General features: G+C 45.7%; 2 protein-coding genes across 8 annotated transcripts in view; one reads left to right on the top strand and one right to left on the bottom strand.

Moving 5' to 3' along the window:
- The window catches only part of NDST2 (N-deacetylase and N-sulfotransferase 2), a 123,883-nt gene extending 116,124 nt beyond the window's left edge, over positions 1-7,759 (top strand). For all 3 annotated transcript variants that reach the window (XM_071438896.1, XM_071438897.1, XM_071438898.1), the window contains 6 exons: positions 631-754; positions 2,184-2,358; positions 2,587-2,757; positions 4,100-4,209; positions 5,732-5,834; positions 5,986-7,759. In XM_071438896.1, coding sequence (XP_071294997.1) covers positions 631-754; positions 2,184-2,358; positions 2,587-2,757; positions 4,100-4,209; positions 5,732-5,834; positions 5,986-6,111 — 809 coding nt within the window. In that variant the 3' untranslated portion in view covers positions 6,112-7,759. The remainder of the gene's footprint in view (positions 1-630; positions 755-2,183; positions 2,359-2,586; positions 2,758-4,099; positions 4,210-5,731; positions 5,835-5,985) is intronic.
- Positions 7,760-13,330: 5,571 nt separating this feature from the next.
- ZSWIM8 (zinc finger SWIM-type containing 8) overlaps positions 13,331-24,932 on the bottom strand; it is a 54,811-nt gene continuing 43,209 nt past the window's right edge. For 3 of the 5 annotated variants that reach the window (XM_071438890.1, XM_071438894.1, XM_071438893.1), the window contains 10 exons: positions 24,760-24,915; positions 23,610-23,832; positions 23,138-23,427; positions 22,167-22,390; positions 21,398-21,880; positions 20,637-20,805; positions 18,193-18,366; positions 16,662-16,781; positions 15,552-15,730; positions 13,331-14,347 (listed from right to left, as the gene is read on the bottom strand). In XM_071438890.1, the coding sequence (XP_071294991.1) occupies positions 14,144-14,347; positions 15,552-15,730; positions 16,662-16,781; positions 18,193-18,366; positions 20,637-20,805; positions 21,398-21,880; positions 22,167-22,390; positions 23,138-23,427; positions 23,610-23,832; positions 24,760-24,915 (2,222 nt within the window). In that variant the 3' untranslated portion in view covers positions 13,331-14,143. The remainder of the gene's footprint in view (positions 14,348-15,551; positions 15,731-16,661; positions 16,782-18,192; positions 18,367-20,636; positions 20,806-21,397; positions 21,881-22,166; positions 22,391-23,137; positions 23,428-23,609; positions 23,833-24,759; positions 24,916-24,932) is intronic. The other 2 variants (XM_071438891.1, XM_071438892.1) reach the window with 2 other exon arrangements.

Consider the following 24,932-nt stretch of genomic DNA (forward strand, 5'->3'; position numbering starts at 1 on the left):
CAGGTCTTCAAGCCTTGGCTTTCTGTGTAATGCAGTGCAACAGCAGCACCAACTATTCACAGCAAATGGTGATCCTGGACTTGCGACAAAGGTTGTCCCAGGAGAGCTGCTGTCCCCTGGCTGTGTCACTGGGCAGCTCTGATGGTGTGTGTGCAGCATGAACCCAGCTGTATCATGACCCAGGCTAGTTTCAGGTGGCTCAGTAAGAGCAGGGTAAAGGGAAAACATCTACAGCAAAGGCAGGACAAGGCATCTCTGGTGGAGTTCTCACCCCAGGACGCTAATGTTGTCCCTAGCACACCTCCTGCCCAGGCCACCTCTCATGCGGCACGTTTGTATTCTGCCACGTGACAGTGTGGCTGTGCCACTGGCATGGGAGTAACTGACATGGCTGGCAGATGTCTTGCAAAGGAGGCAGCTCAAATCAGCTGCATGAGTTAAAATGTGGATTGAATTTGACTGAGCAGTGCTTGGTGTCACTGCTGTTGTAACCTGTGTGAGTTACAGGGTTGGTCAGCTACAAAGGAGAGGAGTGTGCCCATCTGGGAACAGTTTCTTGCAGTGTAGGTAAGCCTTTAATTCAGCCAAAGCACTGTGTGACCCAGGTCCCTTAACTGGTTCCTGTTGCAGGCACAACAGCTGTGCACTTCTTCTTGACCATGCATCCAGCTGTCACCAGTAACTTCCCAAGTCCGTCCACCTTTGAGGAGATCCAGTTTTTTAATGGTCCCAACTATCACAAAGGAATTGATTGGTAAGAGACCTGACACATGTTCTTCTGTGATATGGTGCACCCATGCTGCCTTCTCCCAAGTCTCTCTGTATGTCTGCCTCGTCCCCCTTAGCAGCTTCTCTGTTTCTGAACAGCTGTTTTCCTCGCTTTGCTCAGTGCATGCTCTCTGTTTTCCTGGTAACCCAGCTGTGTAGTCCCAGGAGCAGCACAAGTAGTTTCTCATTTTACTGACTCTTCACCAGGAGAGCTGTAGGTATGAACTAGCTTTAAAAATTCAGCAAGTCCTTGATGAATGCACTGCTGTCATGAAGGTACTTTGACATGCAAAACAGACAGCAGTGTTTCCATTACAAAGTTCTTATGGTTTTAGAGTTAAAACACATAATACTGGAGGGGACAACCTCCCTGCTATTGTTCTCAAGCCTTGACACTTAGAACAACCACTGTGTTCCTTGTGCTGGCTCCAGTATCCATATGCATACCTGGCTGTTTACATGTAGAAGTTTCCAACTGGCAGGCAAATTCTAGCCTCATCATGGCACTATTATGCCACTGTGTTTCCAGGGAGACGAAGTTTAAAGGTGTTTCTTACTCAAAGCAGTAACTTTAGCTGTCAGTGGCACTGGCCTCCCTTGTGTGTGGCTCTGAGGGATGGCTGTGTGGCACAAAGGCATTCTGGGATTTCTTTATCCATGAGTTGTGGGAGATTGACTTCTCTAATCATTTAGGGGCCTTTTGAAAAGATACTGGAAGATGGTTAGTACTTGAGCGGAGCTCACAGAAGTCAAGCACTACAGAGCAGTTGCGCTAGCTGACAGGTTAGAAAGTGAAGGCTTCTATGTGCATCCCCTGGAAAAGTCCTCCAGATACATCTGGAGTGTAGCATCACATGCAAGGGGAGAATCTTTGTATTTAACACGGAATTTGCGTTTGTTACACAGCTTAGATTTGAGCGCAGATCAGCCTTCCAGTGCTTCACAGTCCCCAGCTCACCTTATCCTCTTATTAATCAAATACCTGACAGTTTCCATGTTACTTATTCAACAAGCTCCTGTGAGGCAAGGCAGAGATCTTTACCCTGCACTTCAGCTATGGATTGAGGTACAAAGAGATAAATGCTTTAGACAGGTTTAAGTAAGTGATTGGTAACAAGGCAGGCACATGATTCTGACCTTACTCTTGGACAAAATGTCTTTCCAGCTAAAGCTTGCAACTGGGACCTTACCCTCAGGCTTTTCCTTCCACTGCCCAGGGACTCGGGGAACACACTCTCAGCAAAATACTTCCTTACCTTTGTATAATTTCTCAACTTTCTTTGTCACATGCCACCACCCCTTTTTGAGTCACGCCTTTGCTGCAGCTGTGTCTGTTGAAGAGGAGTAAGGGCATCGTGGGCTGTGCCTTTTCTTATTGGGCCATGCTGCTCACCAGCATCCCTTCTGTTTGGCAGGTACATGGAATTCTTTCCCATTCCCTCCAATGCCAGCACAGACTTCATGTTTGAGAAGAGTGCCAATTATTTTGACACAGAGGTGGTACCGAAACGTGGTGCAGCCCTGCTGCCTCGAGCCAAAATCATCACTGTTCTGATCAACCCTGCTGACCGAGCCTATTCGTGGTATCAGGTAACTTCCCTGCGCTGGCTGGGGATTAACAGCCACAGAGATACTTCAGTGGGGGAGGTAGAAAGCCCACGGATGTGCTTCCCTAGAGGAGGCAGGTTCCCTGCAGGGTGTGGACACGTTCACATACAGAGGCATTGATGGGTGGCTGTGCTGAGTCATTGGGATCTGCACTGAGAAGCTTAAGATGGAATCGTGTTCCTGCTCCTGAATCCAGCTTGTGTTTTTCAGCACCAGCGTGCTCACAATGACCCTGTGGCACTCAATTACACCTTCTACCAAGTGATCTCTGCGAAAGCCCAGGCCCCGCAGGAGCTGCGCACCCTGCAGAGCCGGTGCCTGTTCCCCGGCTGGTATTCCACCCACCTGGAGCGCTGGCTGACCTACTATCCCTCTGGGCAGGTAGGAGAGCTGCCTGTGAAGCCCCCTGCAGGTTTAGTGTAGAAGAAAGGGGAACAAACTGATTCAGGAGCATGTGCGCCCCCCCATAATTTTAGTTTTACCTTCTTTCTTGTCTTTTGGAACAAAAGGCACTACTTCCTTTCTCCTGTTATGAGTGGGTAAGAAATTAGGCTTGAATACTCCAATTTTGCACTTTATTGTATTTGTAAAAGAAAATGACTGCATGAGGATACTGTGATCTCCTAGAATGCTCCACAGTACTGGGAATTTCAGCCAGAACAGCAGTGTTAGCACTCCCTTCCTTTCATCTTGGCAGTCTGCAGTCTAGGGACCTTCTTCAGACCCAGAAGGTCTTCAGCCACTTGCTGTGGTTTTGTTGCTTTACAGAGAGGCTCATGGACTCTGCATCTTGCTAGTTCCCATGTTGTGAAGCCTTTAGCTGTCTGGTGAAGGGAAAGTTCACTGCAGAGATGTCAGGATTTAGTGTTTTGTGTATAAATTTGCAAAAATGCAAATGAATAGACAGTGTAGACTATTTCAGTCTCTAAATTCTGAAGACGTTTCTAAACTGTCTAAGATTATCTATCTATCTACCTATCTTTGTGTGTGTATATATATGTATATATATATATGTGTGTGTATATATATATATATATATGTGATTACTGTGAGTCAGATGTTTTTTCAAGTTCTTTCTGCTGCTGGGGTTATTCTTCAGACAGTCTGTAGTCCAGCAGAGGCTTATAATGTCCATTTGGTCTCTTATTCTCTGCCAAAGCAGCAGAGCCTGAACTGTACATGACAGATGTGTCAAGACTAAAAGAGAGATGGCAAAGCATTCTTAGGCTTGTATCTCATTGCCTTACTATTCCTGGAGGTTATTGCTTGAGGAATGATGGAGCCAAACACCCACCTCCTTGTTCTTACTGCAGGTCAGTCTTTAGTTAGTGTGACTGTTGCTCCATTCTGTTCTTTGGAGTAGATAATTTATTAGCACAAATGTTCATTGTCTATGAGACATGTAACAGGAGAATACCTAGCACAATGGCTGCTGACATCCAAAAAAAAGGGTTTCCAGAGACAATCTGTACATGCTGCTTCGGGGCCTTAGTTACAGGGCATTTGGTCAAAGACAACTTTATTAAGCAAAGCCTGTCATGTGGCCCATATCACAACTTCTCTATCTCTGGTGACAAATGGGCCACATCCCCACTGTGTTGTTCTAGAACAGACAGATTTTGGCTGCCTATACTCACAGGCCAGGGCAGTTGGAGATGGAGGAAGCTCACAGGTGTCAGTCAGCACAAGCTGGCAGAAGCTAAGGCAACTGTTCTCTTTTCAGCTTCTCATTGTGGATGGTCAGGAGCTGAGACACAACCCTGCCTCTGTAATGGACAACATCCAGAAGTTCTTGGGAGTTACGCCGCTCTTCAACTACACCCAGGCCCTCAGGTAGGGAAATAGCTCCCTTTTGGGAGAATGCTTTCTCAGCCAGGAAGCCCATGATTAAAAGAATACTTCTTGTCTCTGATCACAAGATCTGCCAAGATCTTGGTTGATCTGCCAGATCAACCATTTCACAGTTAATGCCTAACCCTAAAATTAGATTCAGATAGCATGAGATCCTTTGTGGAGACTGAAATCACACCTTGGTGTTTCCTGAAATTATAGGGGAAGGACAAGGTTCTGACACTGTTTTGGAGAAGAATGAAGTTGTTCACAGCAGTAACTATATTTTTTCCATCTGGTCTTTGTGTTTCAGAAAAGGTGCTGGAATTATTAGCACTCTTTATGCTTTGTGTTATACATACATGTATTTGACAAAAAGTAGAAGAGGTATGATAAAAAATGTGTGACAATCTGCTCATATCTTCACCCAGATGGAGATTAGGGCTGCACTGCACAGTTTTGAGGTAAAGAGTCTGTTATTAGAGATGATGTGGATTTGACAGGTGCCCAGAGCTGTCTGAGGGAGCATTAGCAGAGGCACCACCTCACTGCTACAGTTACAGGGTGTTCCTGAGCTGTGACTGTGATCTTGCCCACACTGCATGTACAGTTAATCTGAACAGATTAAGTGCTGTTGAAGGTGTACTGTGGCCATACCAGTTCAGTGGAACTGTTCAGTGGAAACTGTGCAAGCCCACTGAAGATGCTGAATATTGTTCTTTGCAGCTGAAAACTGTTTTCATGTCTTCTCTGCTGTCACAGCCTATGCCAGCTGAGGATGGTGGGTGGGGATGCATGCATGCAGACACAGAACAATTGCCCTTTCCTTTCACAGTAAAGAGAGGACAACTAATTCAGTTCTCCCCCTTCAGCTGTTTCCAAAGGGGTGGCACAGAGCTCCTCAGGGGGGAACAGATTTAGAGAAATGTCAGGTTACTTGAAAGCTTCACTTGCTGCAGCACATGTGCCAATGGTGAATGGAGTATCTACGGTAGAGGTACTGCCAGTACCCCTCAGCCAGGGTCAGAAAATAGATGGGATTTGTCAGCTTGCCTCCAATTTCTTCAAGGGACCTGCTCAAACCTCAAGCTCACCTTTGGCCAGCTGAAGGGACAGACCAGGCCAGATCCAGACATGGTTCCCAGCATTGCCTCATGCCTGTGTTTTAGCAAGAAAAGAAACACTTGACTCTTAATAAACAGTCAGGGGATTCTCTAATACTCAACTATAGTGAGGAGATTTAAAAGAATTTACATACACCAAAAAACTGATTATTATCTTTCCTCCCAGCTGAACAGACAAACTGTGTAACCATGGTACAGCTGAAATTTGCACAAAGCTGAAACCACCGTGTTTGTAATAGATTTCTTGTCAAAGTAGTCCAGTGCTAAAAAATCCAAGGAACCAATATCACAAAATAAATAGGTAAAACACTGAAATAGGAAATAACTATGGAGTTACTTAATTGCTGCTGCTGCTAATTGGGTATGTGGCTGAATCTTTCAAAGATAAATGTCTTTTTCAGATTTGATGAAGCAAAAGGATTTTGGTGCCAGCTGCTAGATGGAGGAAAGACTAAATGCCTAGGAAAGAGTAAAGGAAGAAAATACCCTGATATGGATTCCTTGGTGAGTAGCTGTCTCAAATCTCTTGACAACAAGAGAAGTAGAAACATCCCAGCAAACCCACATGGATTTTCCTACCCTCTGTCCTAGATGACCTGTGGAGCATGTGTTGAGGGTAACATCTTTCATGCTCATGTGTCTGTTTTTTCCACAGTCACGGCTCTTTCTAAGAGACTTCTACCGGGAGCACAACATTGAATTATCCAAGCTGATGAACAGACTGGGGCAGCCCCTTCCTACCTGGCTCCGAGAGGAACTGCAAAACTCCAGCTGGAGCTGAGAGGGACTCCCTGGCCCCAGTGCCATTGGCATGTGTGGTGCTCCAACATGTGCTATGATGCCATCTCCTGTCAAGCCAAAACAACTGGACAAAGGAGCAGAGAATGTGCATGTGGAGCCTTGCCCCACCCTTGGAAAGGGCTGCTGCCCTGCCACTGCCTTGGGGCATAGAGTGCAAGTCACATTCTTGAAGTATTAATGGTGTGCTACTGCAATTCGACTTTTACTTACAGGAAGGATTTGAAATGCCTGCCCTACTTAGAGCAGGGGAGAAAGCAGAGTTAACACTTTGTGTATTTTTAAATTACTTTTCTCAGTCTATGAAACAGGCACGAGCTGGAGTTAATGTGTTACTCCTCTGAGCCCAGAAGTAAAGGCTGAAGAAGGGAGACAAGTGAGCCCACTGCTGAGAAAAGAGCAGCAGCCTAATAAAAGGGGAATCCAGTGCAGTGAAGCCCAGCTTTTATCCGTAGTGTATTTGGCACAGCGAGGCCCAAGAACGCCCTGTTCTGCCCGTGCCCATTGCTTGCAGTGCCGCTGTGTGGGGATGGTGGGGACTGCACCTGCGGGGACAGGCACAGACAGGTAACCTTGTCCCTCCTTATCTGCAGGGCTTGGGGTGGATACACTGTCTGCTGACTCTGGTCAATGAATTGCTTTGTCATCTTAGAGAAAAGGTTTGTCACATGTGGCAACATGGCAAGTATTTCTCTGCAGGGACTTCAGACGTTTCAAAAGATAACCAAGGAGCAGTAATGTACCTGTAGAGCACTTGGGAGGTGTAAGTGCAGCCCAGCAGCAGGGGGAGGCAAAGCTCAGGTATTGTAAAATATGGCTGATGTTACAGCTGAAAACAGGCAATTCAGTTCCCCATGTCTGATCAGCTTAAAAAACAAATCCCTTTCCAACAGTTCCAGCATCCCTATCACATAGTCCAGTTGCTAGCACTGTTTAAATCTTCTTGCACGCCAACAGTCCAAGGAAAAAAGGAAAAAAAAAACAGTTAAAAGTAAGTATTGTTCAGCTACAAAGGGACAGCTTTGCACCAGAAGTGGTTCCCTATGCCTACAAGGGGCTTCTGCTTCTGCAAAGTACACGAAGGTACTTTTCCTCCTGCCGTTACTGGATAATTATTCTCAGAGGAAATCCTCCATCATGGTTGTACATATTTTCTTTGAGCCCTCCTTCCCAGGCACAGGTGGTCCTTGGAGAGTTCTGCAGTGGGGCAGGATCCACATGAACAAGTCATGGAAACTTCCACAACTGTCACAAGCCAGTTCTCTCTCATCCACAGAGAAGTTGCTTCAACTGACCTTTTCCATTGAGCCTTAGGTATTGTGTATTTCTGAATGAATGGTGCATTTACCGTTGTATGTAAATGTATATAGTATGCAATATAGTATTTTATTTCATGTGCCCTAGGAACGGGTTATTTTGTGCAGCCAAAAAACGGATGGAAAGACTAGAAACCCCTCTCTCATTCCTGTTAGAGAGAAAAGCCCAACTTCCTGCACTTGATTCATGTATAGCATCATTCACATTGAATGATAATGAAGAAATTCTTGGCTCTCAAAGCTGAGCACATGTGTCTCAATAAAGGCTAGAAGTAGTAGTAAGTGGAGATTCAATAAATGTACTACTTATTTTTCTTCTTTGTGATGATTTGGAGTGGTGTCATGGACCCTAAGCTGCTACAAGGGTAAGAAAAACTGGAACTCCTCCTCCAGGCCTTAGGCCTGATATTTGGAAGGGCAACAGTGGTGTTTAACTTACATTTGAAACAAGGTACAAGCAGTGTGCTACTTGCAGCCAGGCTGGAGTTTGAGACTCATTCTCACTGGTTTGTAGTAGTGGTGAGGTTGGGGCCATTCCTGGCTACTGCAGTTGTTTCCAGCTGCTGTGCCTGCCACAGCAGAGCTTGGCTCTGTGGCTCCTGTCCAAGTGTGCCTGGCACAGCAGCCCTCACAGTAAAAACTGGAAGGAAAACATTGTTTGAATAGTCAAGCTTGTGAGAGCATTGTAAAACAGTCCTACAGCTTTCCTTCCACCAGACACGTCACAAATAACCCTGGCAGCAGCAAAGCATTTTCACATGCTGCCACAGGAGGTGGAGGATCCAGGACCAATGATTGTACTGCTCCCTTAAACGTTATCCTGCTCTTAATTCATTATAGGTTGTCACACAATCACTTCATGCTTTACCTCAGAGTATGGTACATCTCTGAGGAGAGGCCCAGTAAAAATAAATGTGGTCTGAGGAATAAATGTTGGGAGGGGCTTGGTAAGTCAGTGTTACTTTACTGGTAATAGACTGTCACTCAAGGCAGCAAATGGCAACTGTGGAGTCTCATTATCTATTTCTTTCCTCCCCTGGTTGCTTAATTTCTGTACTGCACTAGTTCTTACTGCTTATGCTAATGACAGACAAAGCACCTGCTGTGGTCAGCTCCAACTACAGGCCATCCTTACCTGATGAAAAGCTGTTTTCCAATCTGCTGCCTTTCTCTGACAGCACATGGATGCAGAAGCTACCTGCCTTCCAGTCATCGCTTCAAAGCTGTGGAATCAAACACTGCCTCCTAAGAGAAGCATGTATAATATCAGAAGCTCTGTGATACCAAAAAGCCAACAAGCCCCCTCTTTTTTAGTGAGAGACACTGGGTATTTAGATACTGACCCATTTGACACTAAAACATTGCAGATCCTCACCCTTCCATAGCAGAAACAAACCTCACCTTCTTGCCTCACTGCTGCATAGAAGTTCATGGTAACCAGTTCACGGCTAAGGCAAAGGAAAATAATAAGCACAAGACAGGACCTTAAGGATTTTTTTGGTAATGTATTAAAAAAACTTCTTTAGTCTGATGCAACTCCCATTTAAAAAGGACTAATTTGGCCCAGGAAGCAGAAGGCCACGTAATTCTTAGAGCCAAGTGCATGGGAGGTGAGAACTGGCAAAACAACACTAGGAAACTCTTTGGAGCTTGTGCTGGCCAACCACCTCAGGAATTCAATCAGGAAGATACTTAAAAGTTGTCTGCTGTCTCTTTCTAGTCAGCACAACGTTCAGGGAGCCCTGGTATGAATCTCAGCTATAGGGTGAAGACCTTGTAAAGGAACTGGAGAATTTCTCTGTAGGTGGCAGCATGTATCAATTCTACACAAAAAGCTGATCACTGAAAATTGCAATTTTCATTGGATGACAGCACTGCAAAGACAAATATTCCTGACAGAATCCTGCAGCTCCTGGAAGTCAGAATGACACACAGGGATCTAACAAGCCATTTGATCAACCGCTTCCTGATGTTTTTCAGTTCTTGCATGCAGTTGGAAAGAAAATCCTTTGATTCCTTGCTGATCATTTTGCTGTATCAGTAGTAATAGGGCCAGGAAAGTAATGATAAACAGGTCTGAACATGGCAACTGAATCAAACAATGCTGAATCCTGAGGGACTCCTGGCTGACATGGTGCACGCAAGACACCACCACAGTAGCAGCCAACACATACAAGTGTTTTCAGGCTGCCTCAACCCAGGAATCCCATCCTCCAGCACATAGCAGAACATAGGTGGAACACTGGTACCTTCTGTACCTTCTCTCCATTAATCTGTTTGTTCCTTTTTTTCTTAAAGGCTTGTAGGGGTTAAAAAACACAACAAACCAAGTAATATTCACCTCTGAAACACTTAGCGGGCTGTTTTGCTACAAAAAGTATTCCTGACACTCATCTCCACTATTCTATGTGGAAATAAAGAATCTATTATTAGCTTTAAAAAGTGGCTTTCTTCCAAGACTTGGTTTCTCACCTTTCTCATCTCCATAGCTTTGTCAGCTCTCACATCTCCCCACAATGCTTGTAAACCAGCAGGTCCGTAGTGGTGACACCATTGCACAGTCAGAATCCAGCTCGTGGTTATGTCACTTACAGTGACAGGATCATAAATCAGGCTGGGCCATAAAGCCCCAGGTCACTGCAAAAGGTGCTTTTCAGGACTTAGAGGAAAAAGTTCTTGGCTGACTTAAATGAGGCAATGCAAGCAGGACATGGAAGGAAATGTCAGGGACCCAGTCCCTGTTTACAATGCATGCTACATACATATACAGATATGTACTGGATTTAATGCATTTCCACCATTTTCCCCCCAAAACTCACAACTCCTTCATGGCAAAAAAGGAATTGTGCAATGCAGCCTGGACAGCACTGAGTAGTTATGAATACTGTAACTGGGAGCAGACAATGCCCTCAAGATAAAAGGTCACTTGTTTAGAGAGCACAATCAGTCTTTACAAGAAGCAGAAACACTACTCAGTAATGGCAGCTCCTGACAGCACACACAGTTCATCTGCATGGTGCCCTCAGGGAGAGCACTCACAAATCCTCAGCTCAAATAAAAACCCTCACCCAGAACAGCCCCAGCTGCACTTGCAGCTTCCACAAATTAATGCTACTTTGGGAGAGGTGCCTCCACCAACCTGCCCCAAGTGCAAATACCCTTAAACTGGAAACAGGAAGCAGGAATGAGTTCAAAAGCCACATTTGAATAATTCTGGGGGCAAGGAGATAGTGAGGGGGAGGCAGTTTAAAAAAAAACAAACCACCAACCAGAAGATCCTGCCTTCACCATAATCATGTCAACGGCAAATTCAGGCACAGAAAGAGAAAACACAAAGTATTTTAAATAAACTAGTTGAGAGCCAGTCGGTCTATGGCTTAAAAGGGTTTAAAAGAAAACTCCTGCAACAGTCATGGTGAGCAGATGCTGAGAAGTCCTGATGGCCCAACCTTTTACTTTCTGCACCTCAGTTAAAAAAAAAAAAAAAAAAAAAAGTCAGCGGTAGCAGACCATTGTGAGAACATACATCTCTTTTGGCACATTCTCTTCCCAGTTACATCCTGAAAAATTCATTTTTATATCCTGCCTGTCTCTTAATGTCTCTTAATGTCTAGGTAAGAAAAATACAACTTTTCTGCCTCTTATAGAAAACTGGTCTAAATTTATGCCATGATGTTACAGCTGACAACTTTGACCAAGAGGTGGTGAAGAACTTCATGGGAACTTCAATCTTTACCCCATCTCCACTGACTGAAGTTTCCAAGGTTCCACAGAGCACTCCAGCACTGTGTAGCAATAGCCAAGCTGGTGCTAAATAAGCTGGGAAAGTAAAAGCTGTATTCTGCTTCAAAATACCACAGTTCCAGGCTTGATAAAAACCAAACCCAAGCAAAAAAAAGTTTAAAACTAGTTTCAACAACTCTCCAGAAGACTAGTTCTGAATAGACTCCCCAAAAACCAAAATAAAAATCCCAAATAAATTGTAAGGACTGTAAAGAAAAACTAGACAGGGGGATTTTTCCTAATTACAGCTAATTACAGCCATACCCGTTGCCAGGAATGTCATTTCATTACAGGACAGCTCAAACTCACCTTGTTCATGGGCTGTAAAGACACTGAAGTTCAAAGGCAAACACTGTTCTATTAACTCATATTCCTGGAAAATGCCTCCAAAAAATAATTTTCACAGGCAAGGAAGATGGTAATAGATGAACATGTCCAGAGATAGAGACACTTCATGTGCTGCTGGCAAAGTCCTGGAGAACATTTATTCCAAGTGAAAAAACACGTGGTAAAAGTCAAAGGAAATTTGAGTTGCCTTTTACAGGTCTTCTGCTGAAATGTCTTTTCAGAATTTCTAAGCCTGTATATTTTGTATATTTTTCCCCACTCCTGGAATAGTGACTAACAAGACTGCAGTGCGTAATAATTTTTTTTTAACAGGAAATGAATGCTTGTGGGGCCATCAGGACTCATCCCATCTCTTATGAAGGAAAAATATCTCAATAACCTCACAGCCACATGGCAGTAAAAAACATCATCATCCCTTTCCTTACTTTCTTCTGTCCTTGCTCAGATATATTTCATGGAACTTGGCTCAGGAACAACAACATATTACCAGACACAGTGGTCTGAAAACTCACCTGCTCAGCGTCAAGTGTGTTTTTCCAATCAACATTACAGATGAGGCTCTGACGTTTCATTTCCCTGTTCAATCCAAATTCTTAATGCTACAGATCACTTCTGCTCCTGATACTTAATATTCAGCTCTTTTACCCATTTCCCTTCTGCTTCTTTCCTTCTAAAACATGCTCCCTTCTCTTCCACAGATTTTCCCCTATAGCATTAGAAATATTAGACGTTATTAGACAACTCATTTTTCTCTATGCTCCTTTCACCGTTCTAAACATGCAAGAACCAGAGCACAGAAAGTGTTCTAGGAACCTAAACCTTCCACACATCATCAGGCTGTGCTCTCCAGTCAGATCCAGAAGTTTTGCAAAATAACAGGCAGCTCATAATCAACACAGACTTCAGTTTAAAAACCACAGAACCTAACCCATTATTATCACCATCTGCATTTCTAGTTAGCATGTAACTAGATACCTTATGGAGGAACACAAGGAGCTATAAGGAGATCTTTAAATAGTTACTGTTGCACAATCAGAAGTAGAGAAAGTAAGCTATACTCTCTGGCCTGTGCACTACACAAAGCCAAACCAAAAGAGCCTGTTCATCTCTTTTGCTCTGTGCCTATGATTTACTTTATTCTTTAAGAGCATCATTGAAAATATCAAACAGGTACATATTTCTAACTTGCAGAAATTAAAACTCATTGGTAAACCCAAGTAAGAAGCAAAATACATTACTGCTGAGAAATGGGATTCTTAACATCCATAAGTCATCTAACTTCCACTTTTAAAAGCCCTGAAAGCTATGTGCTTATATGCTTAAGCTATCTAAACTTAATTTTCTGCAATGCCATCCCTACTAGATACCTTTCACAGTCCACTACATACTCTCATACCACCAATACATGGGAGCAGCTGGTGTTCTACACAATACTTGGGAAATACAAGGCTCTGCATTATCACACAGTATCAAGGCTTGAAAAGGAAGCCAGTGACTGACAGAACTGTAGGAAGAACATCCCAGACTTACCACCAACTCTCCCAACACCCATCAAACATGTAGCTCAGCCTCTGCAGAGGCAGGTCATTGTCAGAGCAGTACCAGGCAAGAAACCTTTGGGCCCCATGTTGTGCTGGACTGCTGCTCTCCAGAGCACAGCAGCCACCTACCAGGGCTCATAGGAACTCCCACTGACACACAGCTGGCCAGCTCCTTCAGACTGCCAACATCATAGCAGAGAGAAGAGAGAGTCAGTCTAAGAAAACAAGTGTTTAATCAGGAAACGAGAAGAAACGAGGGATAAGAAAGTGATTACAGGAGAGTAATACCCCAGCCAAAAGAAACAGGATTGTACAACTTGGAACAACCAGGATCAAAACATTCTATGAGCCAGCAGTGCCCAGTGAGGAACGCTCCTGAGAAAGAGCTCAAGCACTCCTGGCAGTCTCCAGGCAGCTCAGTGCAGTCAAGGACTCACTGCCCGAGCTCCAGCCTCTGTCCTCAGCTGCTGCAGAAAGCTGCAGAGGTGGCCCTGGCCCTGCTACTCTAGTCTCAGCTTCTCTCACCAGGAGTTGCTGAAAGGGATGGAGGAAGCACTCGCTGTGCACAGCAGTTCCAGCCACTCTCCAAAAGGAGATGGTGTGTGGAGTAAGAGAAGCCCATACAAAAAAAAAAGTTTACATATTTATAAATGCTAAAATAAATATTTCAGACAGAATCCCCAACCCCTCTAACATGTGCGCAATCACACTGCAAACTGCTCGCAGGACAGCCTCCAGGGCTCAGGGAGAAAAGCAGTGACTACACAGGGCAGCCAGCTCAACTTCCTTCTCATTTCCTGATGCTTCTCAAGCCTGCAGCCCCCTGAGAAGGAGGAGGAAGAGCGAGCAAAGCAGAGCGCCAACACGCAACAGTGCTGGAGAGGAATGTCATGGTATAAATACATCAGATCAGTGGCTTCCAACAAGTTAAAACTAAAATAAAAAAGACACCAGAAGGAAGGATGGTGTAAATGGAACTAAAACTATGTTGGGCAAAGGGTTGTGTGTCCGGGAACTCCACCTGATGTCATGGTGAGAAGGTGGTCATTTCCAGAGAGACCCTTTGCCACAGCTCCTTTGTCTGCTTGCTGCGCTTTAGGTTCTGGAGAATATCATTAAACTGCATCATGCCCATGGGAGTCAGGCAGAAGGCGCTTCTGGCGCTGCGGATGGCATTCACAAAGTCATCGTAGTCAGCTGGAGTGAGATGGATCAGCCGATGATGGATGTACTGGATGGGAAAAGGGAAAGAGCCTTAAGGCATTTGCTCACCGCCCTCCTGCTGGTGAAACTCACAAGACTGAGCTCCCAGAGCAATAGGTGACATGGTCCTGTTACCCAGCAGTGGTCCAAGACTGGCAGCTCTGACAGAGAAGAGTACCTCAAAGGCAGCAGTGCTGTATGCTACACCCCAGCACACCCAAGGGCAGTGCTCCCTCAGAGCACCAAAATGCAGCATCAGCAAGTGTCCTCTATGTCATGAGCACTGTATTGAGCCATAGTACAGCACTAAAGGCCCAGGTGTAATATTGTAATATTCCACCCCACCAGCATCCAAGCCTTACAACCTTTCATTCTGCAGGTTACACCCAGCCTGGTCACTGCACATCTCTTTGCTAAGGGACATGGGCTGAGTTAAGTTTACACTAAACTACTACAAAATATCTCTAGGCTTAACACTGTCACTTCTATCAGCTTCTCAAACAAGGCCCCAAGCCAGCAGGCTTAGCTTTCAAGGCCAAATGAAGAAGCTGTTATGTCTCAAAAATACCATCTAGGATGATAGAATAGCTAATCCAACCTTGACAATATGGCTACAGAATCACCCTTTGGTCATTTATTCAAGAAGAGGTATATGTGATGTGTCCTGACTGCACTGTTTTAAAGAGCAGGCAGCTTTAATATTCCAGCTGGCTCACTGAAACACTGGTTTCAACAAAGCCTGGGAGGGATATCTGTGCTGGTAGCTAACCAAGCTATTTCCACTGTTGCTGTCAGCACTGGCACACCAGACAGCAAATAGTTTTCCCCTTCATGAGAAGGGGAAAACAGGCTACTGCTAACAAGAAAGTAAAAAGGATGGGCTAGGGACGGGGTGGACATGAGGCTTGAAAACATAAAGTTCAGAAGTTAAAAGGTACACATAGCATTCAGAGTGAGGAAGAACACAACCACCCCAGCCTTCATGGAAGAGCACAGGAGGTGGAAGGCCTTGGCAGAAGCAGTACAGTGAGATCCTCTGCATGCAGCCCCCATACAGGCAGGTGATGCCTATTCCAGTCCCTGCTGAGGGAGAAGGATGCATCAGGAATGGACCACTTCAGCTCCCAGTGCCCAAGGCCCCTTCCCCTCTGCACATGCACACACAGGCAGCACCTCCAAGGCAGGCAATGGCCTGGCAGCTCTGAGAGGCAGGAAGATAAGCCACACTTTACCTGCATATAGGCCTGCTGGCACCTCTGCACCAGCTGGTGGAAGGCTGGGGTGCGCAGGTGGTTGTGCACATGCGCAGGGTTGAGCCTCTGTAGAGCTTCCATGATGATCTCCTGAAGCACAAAAGGGCTCAGCACCCCCTTGGCAGCACCAACGCAAAACTGATGCACGTAGTTTACACCTGCACAGGAGGAAGTCAGAACAACAGTGCTAAGGTAACAGACACACAAGAAATCACACTTCACAGCAAGAACCTGGATCTGGAGCACCTTCTTCTCACAGTACTGCATCCTCCAGCAGGCTTGGGGGAGACAGTCTAGCAGACTCATGGGACAGAGAAGATTCTGCTATACCCATCAGGTCTGAGGAGAGACCAGGTACCACCTCAGTTACTGGTGTTGCCAAATTCACTTTTCTTTAAAGGAGATATGAAAGGAAATTAATGTGGCAAAGTTACTAGAAATACAAGGATAACACACTACCTTCTCCATTGTTTCCTGACTGCCCATCAAGGAAGCACCCAGATGCCTCAGCACTCAGGCTTTAAGGAGGCTGTAGACATAAGTCAAGCTTCCCCACCACTTCCTACGGTGGAGCTCTGCCAGCAGGAGCAGCAGAAGCTGTCCCACTAAACAGGCTGTTGGTTAAGATTTTTTTAGCTTACTGCTTATGAAAGCATTTAGAAAGTGAGCTGACAAAAAAGATCCAAGAGCAAAACAGAAGTAAAAACAAGCAACCCCCAAAAATAGATGTTTTGAGCACCTATTGCTATAAAAAAATCTTCACAGAAGGTATAAATATACGTAAGAGGAATACCTACAATACAGTGCAAATGGAAGAGAAAGAATCAATGTTATAGAATGGAAGAGATACAAGCTCTGAACCCTGTCCAATCTCATGTACTTCATCCAGTGACTCAAAATTCAACAGCATGCCTACAGAACCCAAAAATGGGACAAATGATGGGATGAAAGAGCAGGAGGGATCTTCTCTCAGGAATGGCACTGCTATCAGGCTCACCCAATCTTTGAGGCTTCACTCCAAGAGCTTTTTCCCACCATGGCCCAAATCCCAGCAAGTGGACTTCTGTTAAGTACTGCTCTGAGCCTTACCTAACTTTGCAGCTAACCCAAGCAGCCATTTTACATCCTCAGTGTAGGGCGGGCTGCGGGAGAAGTTGTTGGGATGGTCGTTGTGAGCTCTTCGGCCAAGCATCTCCAAAGCCAGCATCCCTGTGAGAAAGGGGCAGCCACAGTCAAGCAGCACTTCTGCCCAGTGAGGCTGAGTCTAGCATTTCACTCACTGCAACACAACCTGACTGGCCTGCCCCTCACCAACAGAAAATTCCACAGCTGCAGAGTCCAGACAGAAACAAAAGGGCAACCTTGGAGCCTGCCAGCACAGGAACTATCTGCAAGAACATCTGGATCTGCTGCTTCAAGCTGGGAAACCTGCACAGCCATCACCCCTCACCAGAGCTGCAAAGAGGCACTCAAGCACCCACAGCAGCGTCAAGCAAGAGAGCCCCAAAGGCTGCACTACAAGAGATGTCCTGAAAGCAAAGCTTTTGATCTAAATTTTGCAACAGAGAAGCTACCCAAACCAACCTGCTCTGCAGCAAAGACAACAGGCCACCACTGAGCTGCAGTATTGCCAATCTGCAAACGTTTCACTTATGCCATTACAGTTCTTCAGACAAATCTACCCATTTCAACAGTATTCAAATACCAATATGTGCCACGTTCTGATCTTCCAGACCATCTTCCCTGCCTGTGCCTCTCTCTTATTCAGGTTATTAAACACCTTTCATGGCATGCCATGTACCACTGATATTTTAAAAGACACCTGCACACCTTTCCAGCTAACAAGTACTCCCTATTCTGGCTTTCAACAAAAAAGTCAAGCTTTCCTTCCATTTTCCTGCTGTTTCTCTTCCTTTGCTTATTTTAGAGGCTTCTTTATCCTACATCAAGCATCCACTGGGTTGAACCATGAGTACGTACAAGTAGCTTACTACTTACTAGTACAGTAGCTTACTGCAATCTAAGCTTCATCCCAAACCATAAGACTGCTATCCTTGTACCAATGGCAATTCAGGCAGACTCTCTTATTTTCTCATAACCAGTGTGACTGGGAAAGGAATGCTAATTACATACCCACTCTTCACTGCATATAAGTTCCTCCTGCATCTATCTTCAACAAATAACTGGAGAGGCACAGGGCACTTCCTTTGTGCATCTGAAGACTCAGCTGGCATTAAACTACAGGTGTGCCCTCCCCATCCATGAGCAGCAGGAGCCAAATATAATTTTATCATATAATCACAACTTGCACAGTCACATCCTTGGAGGCATACTCAGGCTCCTTTCTACATCTGCTGAAAGGCAAGACTCTTCCTAGCTTTAACCCACTTAGCTTTCTTTTCTGCTCTGATGGTCCTGAAAAGCAATTGTTCAATCTTACAATGCTTTGCCTTCACTTTTAGACTCCACATCTGATCATCAACTTGCTTTTCCCATGTCCCTCAGGTGCATTCACCCCCAACAGGTGCAGTAGCCAATTGCCAAATTGACAGTGAAAACCTGCAGCCTTGCCCTGAATCCCTCTCAAGGGGACTACAGAAACCCACTTGGCCATCCTTACCAACTCGGTATGCAGAGTGGAGGTAGTGCAGACCCTGGGGGCTCACAGGCTGACTGTGCTGCTCATCCTCGGCAGGAAAACCCCCCGTAACGAGGGAGGTGGGCTGTGAGGACAGAGTTGTCAAGGAAGCACCCTGAATCGCTGGGAACGTTGATCCTGCATGGACACTGCCTACTGAAGAGAGCAAAACAGCAGCATTAGGACCCAGCACCAGCCTAAAGGAAGGTTTACTTGGGACATCATCTCCTTCACCTGACTGCCCCCTGCCAGTGTAGGGTTACATTCCCCTAAACAGAACAATAAAGCAATCAAAACCCACAGGCTTACAACTGAAATACAATGGGCCAGGAAAAGCCCTATTCTGTTTGCAAGGTGGGCCTGACAGGGTCAGTAACATGTGTGTCCATTTCTTCTGCAGTATCTCGTGAACATGCACAAAATCCATGTTTTATTTGTAGACGTGTATGTTGATTGGAATGCATTTGCTATCATTAAATAAAATACTTGGTTCTGATTTCTTGTCCAAGGAAACAATCATGTGTATGTCTACACCTGATAAGAAACTGCTAGGACCATTACTGAGCAGGAACAGAATTAAGTCACTCAAAGATCAAGTCCAACAATGCAAAGTTCTTCCACTTGGGCTGTATGACAGCTGTCACTGCGTTCAGGAAGGCCGTCACTGGAGGCTGACCTCCAATCATCCCTGGAAAGAACAGTCACTGCACACACTGGCAGCATGTAGCAACAGTAAAAACAGCAGGGAGACTTGAGAAGTTGTCACCTTCAGACACTTAACTAGTATAAGCAAGCTCAAGGGAAATGAAAGGTTTCAAATGCAAATCCATTTCATTGTACCACCTAAACTTGTACGGACAGCAGTAAACACTGAGTCACTAAGGTGAACTCTTACAAGACTCAAATTTACCTGTCCCTCTCAAGAAAGGTACAAAGAGTAAAAAGCAAGGTTTGCTTGAGAACTCCAGAGCACAGATGCCATTAGGTGTGTGCAAACTGTTGCCCTTATTTCACAGTTTCTCTGTGATGCTACTACACCAGCTTGAGCAATGCTCTAAATTCCTTTTAATTTCCCCCTCCATGTTTGCTAGTGAACAGTTGAATACCTGAGAACAATGTGTCTCCCAGGAAAGACCTGTCTAACCTCCTCAACCAAGGAGACACACGGTGCCAAACAACGCACAAAGCACGGCAAAATTCATACTGTGTTTGAAGTCTGGCCAAGAAGAATAACCCATAAGAATGAGATAAATTATTGCCAGAGCTCAGGCCTCACCACATGATTCTGTACTTGAGGAACAGTGAAACAGTATTGTAAGAACTGAAAATAAGTTTATGAAAGCCATAAACAATGGCAACTGGAAAGGGCGGGGTTGTTTTCTCCTTTTGGTATTTAAAGCATTCTAGGATGAATTAGCACTTTTGGAAGATTCATAGCTCTTTGGAGGAGTACAGAAATGGTTTCTCACAATGAAAAGTCACAGCATCAGATTGTGCTCAAGGCTGGCAGCTATCAGATCCTAAGGCCTTCAAGACTGTTCTATTTGCTTTTCTGGTAGCTTTTTAGCATCAAAATACAGGATAAAAATAACTAAAATTATTCTACTTATACTCTGAATATGAAGGAGACCAACACAACTCTTCAGTATTTTTCACATAACAGTCTTCCAGCACCTGGTGAGTTGCAACACACTGAAAGCAGAGAAATATTACAGCCTCTGCAATGATGGATTAGCAGAGATTGGGGTCAAGCACGACCCACTGGTGCAGAACTCCATGGCAATGACAGCATGTCCACAATCCAGTCAACATCTGTTGTCCCAGTGCTACATGCTACTTCATGGATTTTCACCATCACTTGAGCCCTAGCACAACACATGAGCACCCATTCCAAATGCTATTGACATGACTCTTGACAAAACATCCATCATCTCTGATAGTTCCACATTTGGGAACTGGCTGCCTCCAACCCTTTGAGGCAGGAAAAGACATTTAGTAGTGCTTCTGTAGCAGAAGTCTGCCTGCTTCCTACACTCTGTTCACCCGACCCAACAGAATTACATGAGTTTGCTCAAGATCATCTATGCTCACCTTGCCCAAAGAGAGCAGGAATTAAGCTTTTACCAGTTAGAAAGAAGTCAGAAAGACCACAAGGGCTCCAAACATGATTTAGTCTTGAGGTCAAAACAATCTCATACTGGAAATTCAGCTGAACAGAAGCTTCTCTCTGCCAGCTGTATCAGGTTCCCTTGGGAATCCCAGTACCCCTGAGCATGCGCACCTTTAAAATGGCATTCATTTGGCCAGAACCTTCCAGTGCAAGAACCCTCGTTCCACTTGTAATCAATGAGGAACAGGACTTCACTGGTGAAGAGTTAAGAGACAGTAAAGAAACCTGTGCTCCCCAGCCCAGAGGTGTAACTTACGCGCTACATTGGAAGACAGCGACAGTCCCGTCTCACTGTGATAGGGATGCACAGCGATCTGAGCCATGGAGGGGACGGGCACGCCAGGGAAGGACACTGCTGTAGCTGCCAGGGACGGTGCAGTCACTGAGTAAGGGTACTGCGCCCCGATGAATGCTGGGTGGACACCCTGCAACAGAAGGTACAGAACAGCCGTGTCTGCTTCACCTCACCACTTACAAGTAATTCAAAACATCATGTCCCCACACAAGCGCCAGAGCTTTAAAAGTCCAGTCTGAAGGAAGCAAAGGAGGAAACTTGCACCACATGAGCATTATATCTGCTTGCTCCTCCTCCTTTTAAAAACCTAATCATTTTGCAGAAAACCACTCCAAGACCTTCAAAAATAGGCAAAGGTAAAAATAACCTTTATTTGGCTTTCCCAGCATAGTCTCTGTTTAGCCTGCAAGCTCTCAAGAAAACAAGCTTTCTGTCCAGTGCCTTCTGAGAAACTACAGAGCAACAGAAATTAGGAACTACTGATGTATGATATTTTATATTCTCTTGAGACTTTAAACACAGCCACAAAAGGCTCCTTACTGTGCAAATGCTGAGCTGGAGGGCCAAAGTAAGTGTCACCAACTGGCAAGTGAGAGCAGAAAGAGAGACCTGATCTCAAGCCATGACAGTTCTGAGCCCCATGCTCTCCCCACTCCAACATACTCCCCCAGAAGCAGCCCCACAAGGTCACAGTAAATGAACAAGGCACAGCCAAAACTCACCTGGGGATACGCCGAGCCAGGGACCGGGAAGACTGCTGGGCGCGGCATGTGCTGGATGGTGTGTCCGATATACTGGGGGTTACAGGGGATGTGAGTCTGAAGGGTGGTGTAAGGGTGGAGACCCTGCGTGTGTGTATGTGCCATTGCTGGCCCTGCCACCGTGTGCTGCTGGTACATGGTCGACCCCACAGAGATCACTGGCATGACGGTTGCTGCTGCAGTTACTGCAGCTGCCACTGTCACCGTGGTTGGCTCTGAGGTCACCCGGCTGTCTGCCAGGCCACGTGCTGCTTCGGACACGGCCCGCGCGCCACCGGCACTGCAGCCAGTGGCACCTTCTCTCTGGGCTGGGGTCCCACCAACAGTCTGTTCATAAAGCCAGTACCACTGATGAGCTACTTCAAACAGGACTTCTGGGTACACACCACCTCCTTTAGCTGCCTCTTCTACTGCCATGCAGGCCTTTTCCAGCATCAGGTTGTCCTGGGAGCAGTGAAACAAAAGAAGAAGTTAAGAATGTAAAATGAGAAACACAAGAAGGAAAAACTACAAGAGGGGAGAAGTACAAGGCACGCTAAAATGACTAATATTATGGGGACCAGCCAGATGCTATGCAGCAGAATAACCAGTGTTATTCATGAAACATAAGAAATCCAGAGAACTGGGATTAAGGCTGGGCAGTAGCAAAGGAGCCAACCCCACGGGTAACAACAGCACATCCTCGATACTAGAAGACAGCCTCCACTAGCAGCTGCCATATGATGCTCACCTGTTCCTTACACTGCACCAGAGCCCTCTGGATCTCGTTTGGGTTCAGGGCATGGGCATGAGGCAGGCAGCTGAGTGCCAGTTCAGCAGCTGCCCGCACCATGTTGGAGTCTCTGGCCCGTGAAGCTCTGTCTGCCAATGATGCCACCTCTGGGGGAGTTAGATGTCCATCCCAACACTCCACTAAGATGTTCAAGGCTGCACTACCAATCTCCATGGCCTGCCCTAAGAAGAAGAGTGAGAGAGACTCTCACAACACTGTATTGCCCAGCACAGTTAGTCAGCTTTCTTTCAACAGCAGCTTCATTCTTCACTTCCTTCAGCAGCAGTGACACAACCCAGTTGCTTCCATTAAGGTTCACATCAAATTTAGGTGCCTCTTCCCAAAACACAGGACAAACAAGAGCCCTCAATAAGCAAGTGGTGAGTGAGGACACCATTACGTAAGCTAAAATGCATTGGAAATAGCAAAGGTACTTGCTATAGCTGATTTTAGTACCCACAAACCAATCTGGACTGCCAGTCTAGTAATTCACATCAGGAAAACATGAATTTTTGAAGGTGTATTTTTTAGGCCTCTAAAAGCCATATGGATAGGTAGTATGTATGGTTGCAATCAAAAGGAAGTGGAAAGTGAGAACTGAACACTGCCAGAGAGCATGTTCAGACTTGACACATGTCTGTCTCTTCAGCACACTTCTGAAGGAGAGGTAAAGACCAGTCTCTGTATGAGAAGTGGGCTTTTTAGACTGAAGCATTTTGCAGTTCAAACAAGAAAGAGGTCACAAGAACTTTCCAGGCCAAAGTAACCACCACTGTGCAAATCAATGCTGATCAGTAACTACTGCAGCTGTATGAGCTGCTCACATGGCTCCTAGAGCACATCAGTATCACCGTTCTCAAGAACAAGCTTGCTCCCCCTACCCCACTTCCTGCCCAAAAGTCATCCTCCCAAAAAAGCTTTGCTGTAACCTGTGATCCAGGAGACATGTGAGGAGTAAGTTCGAGAGAGCCAGTTGGGAGACACGAAGTTGTGCAGCCCTAGTGCATACAGCCCAATCTCAAAGGCGCAGAGGTGAAGGTTGCGGTGTGGTCCCTGGTGCCCACCGCTGGAGGAAGGGTGGGTGAAGATAGAGGTACTGCTGTTTCCACCTGCTTTGATAAGGACTGTCTTAGCCAATTCAAAGTAGAAGTGAGCAGCTGCCTCTGAGGGCTGGTTTGGGACATGAGGAGCATGGCTCTCCAGCCGTCTCCCTTTATACCTAGAAGAAAGACAGAGGAATCTTTCACATAAGTACCCCAAGTTTGCCAGCTGGAGCTCCTGTCTTTGGGGTCTAGAGGAAACACAGCAAATTTTCCCCATAAAGTATTTCCTGATGCACGCGTGGCATGTCCCCATCGTCAGGCCTATAGGTTGCCTCTGTGCATTGGTATTATTCATTACCTGCCAACTTCCACAGTCTTTGCACGGGCTCCCCCACTTGCTCTCCTACTGCCACTGGAAGAGGAAGATCCCAGTGAATCACTTGAAGAACTGCTGATGCTGTCACTGTCCTGTCCTCTGCCCCAGGATGTTGTTGCCCAGCCCCCACGTAGAGGACGCCGACTGAGTGTTGGAGAACTGTCAGAAGTGGTTTCAGGAGCACTGCTGTCAATACTAGCCATGCCTACAACACCAGAACCAAAACAGAAATGTCACCAGGGCTGGTAACTGCAATGCAGGAAGGTAAACTCTGAACCATATCACCTGCAGTACCAGCTAAGATCAGTTGTGTCAGGGACTGCCTTAGGGCTGACAGGCATTCATTGTAAATTGAGAGAGGTTAAATCAAATCAATTTGGCCAAAGACATCAGTGACATTTTGTAATTCTTGGATTAAAATGCAGAAGAGTCCAAGAACAAGGCATCTTTATTTCCCCCTTCACACCATCACAGCCCCTCACTCCACCTGCCAAGTTTTGTGGCAGAGTATGATAACAAGAAGCAAATGTACTTAGTAAAGTTCCATAGATTATACAAATAGGAAGAAAACCCTTCAGATACATGCTGCCCAACCTTCACATCCTCTGCCTCTAACTTATACCCTTCCCAAGAGAAGTGTAGAGAGGCAGCAGCTTCTCTGAATTTATTTCTGGATCCAGGAGCACAGTGCTGCACTTCTAGAGTCAGCAGTCCTTCAGCTCTGGGTATCTAATCCATCACACAGAACATAACTGGTGCAAGAAAGGCAGGAAATTTATGGAGCCAATCTTATTTGTCCATGTCAAACACCTCAGAGATACTCAGCTGCTTCTGTTGTACAGGAAAGGCTGACAAGTAAAATCCCAGAATCATAGAACAGTTTGCTCAGTCCCATCCAACCTGGTCTTGAACTCCCAGGGATGGGACATCCACCACTTCTCTGTACAACCTGTTCAGAGCCTCACTACCCTTACAATAAAGACCTTCTTCCTAATGTCCAATCTATATCTCCCAGCTTTCAGCTTAAAGCTGTTATCCTTTGTCATATCACTACATGTCCTTGTAAAAAGCCCTTCTCCCAGCAGACTGCCTAAGGAAGCACTAGGTGCTGTATGAGCTAGTCCATTCCCACCTGTGTGTTTCTTCTTCTGCCTGACAGGTGAGCCCCAGCATCTCCCATTGTATCCACCTCGGTTTCCAAGGGCCAGGCGACTGGGGACCTTCCCCTCCTGTTTCAAAACAGTGGCCTCTGCAGCTGGCTCACAGGGGGACCTCTGAGAGCTCTCTGCTAAACAGAACAGGGAC

This window comes from Agelaius tricolor, unplaced genomic scaffold (genome assembly GCF_023055355.1).
Source record: "Agelaius tricolor isolate 1412-34295 unplaced genomic scaffold, bAgeTri1.0.p SCAF_13, whole genome shotgun sequence".
NCBI lineage: Eukaryota > Metazoa > Chordata > Aves > Passeriformes > Icteridae > Agelaius > Agelaius tricolor.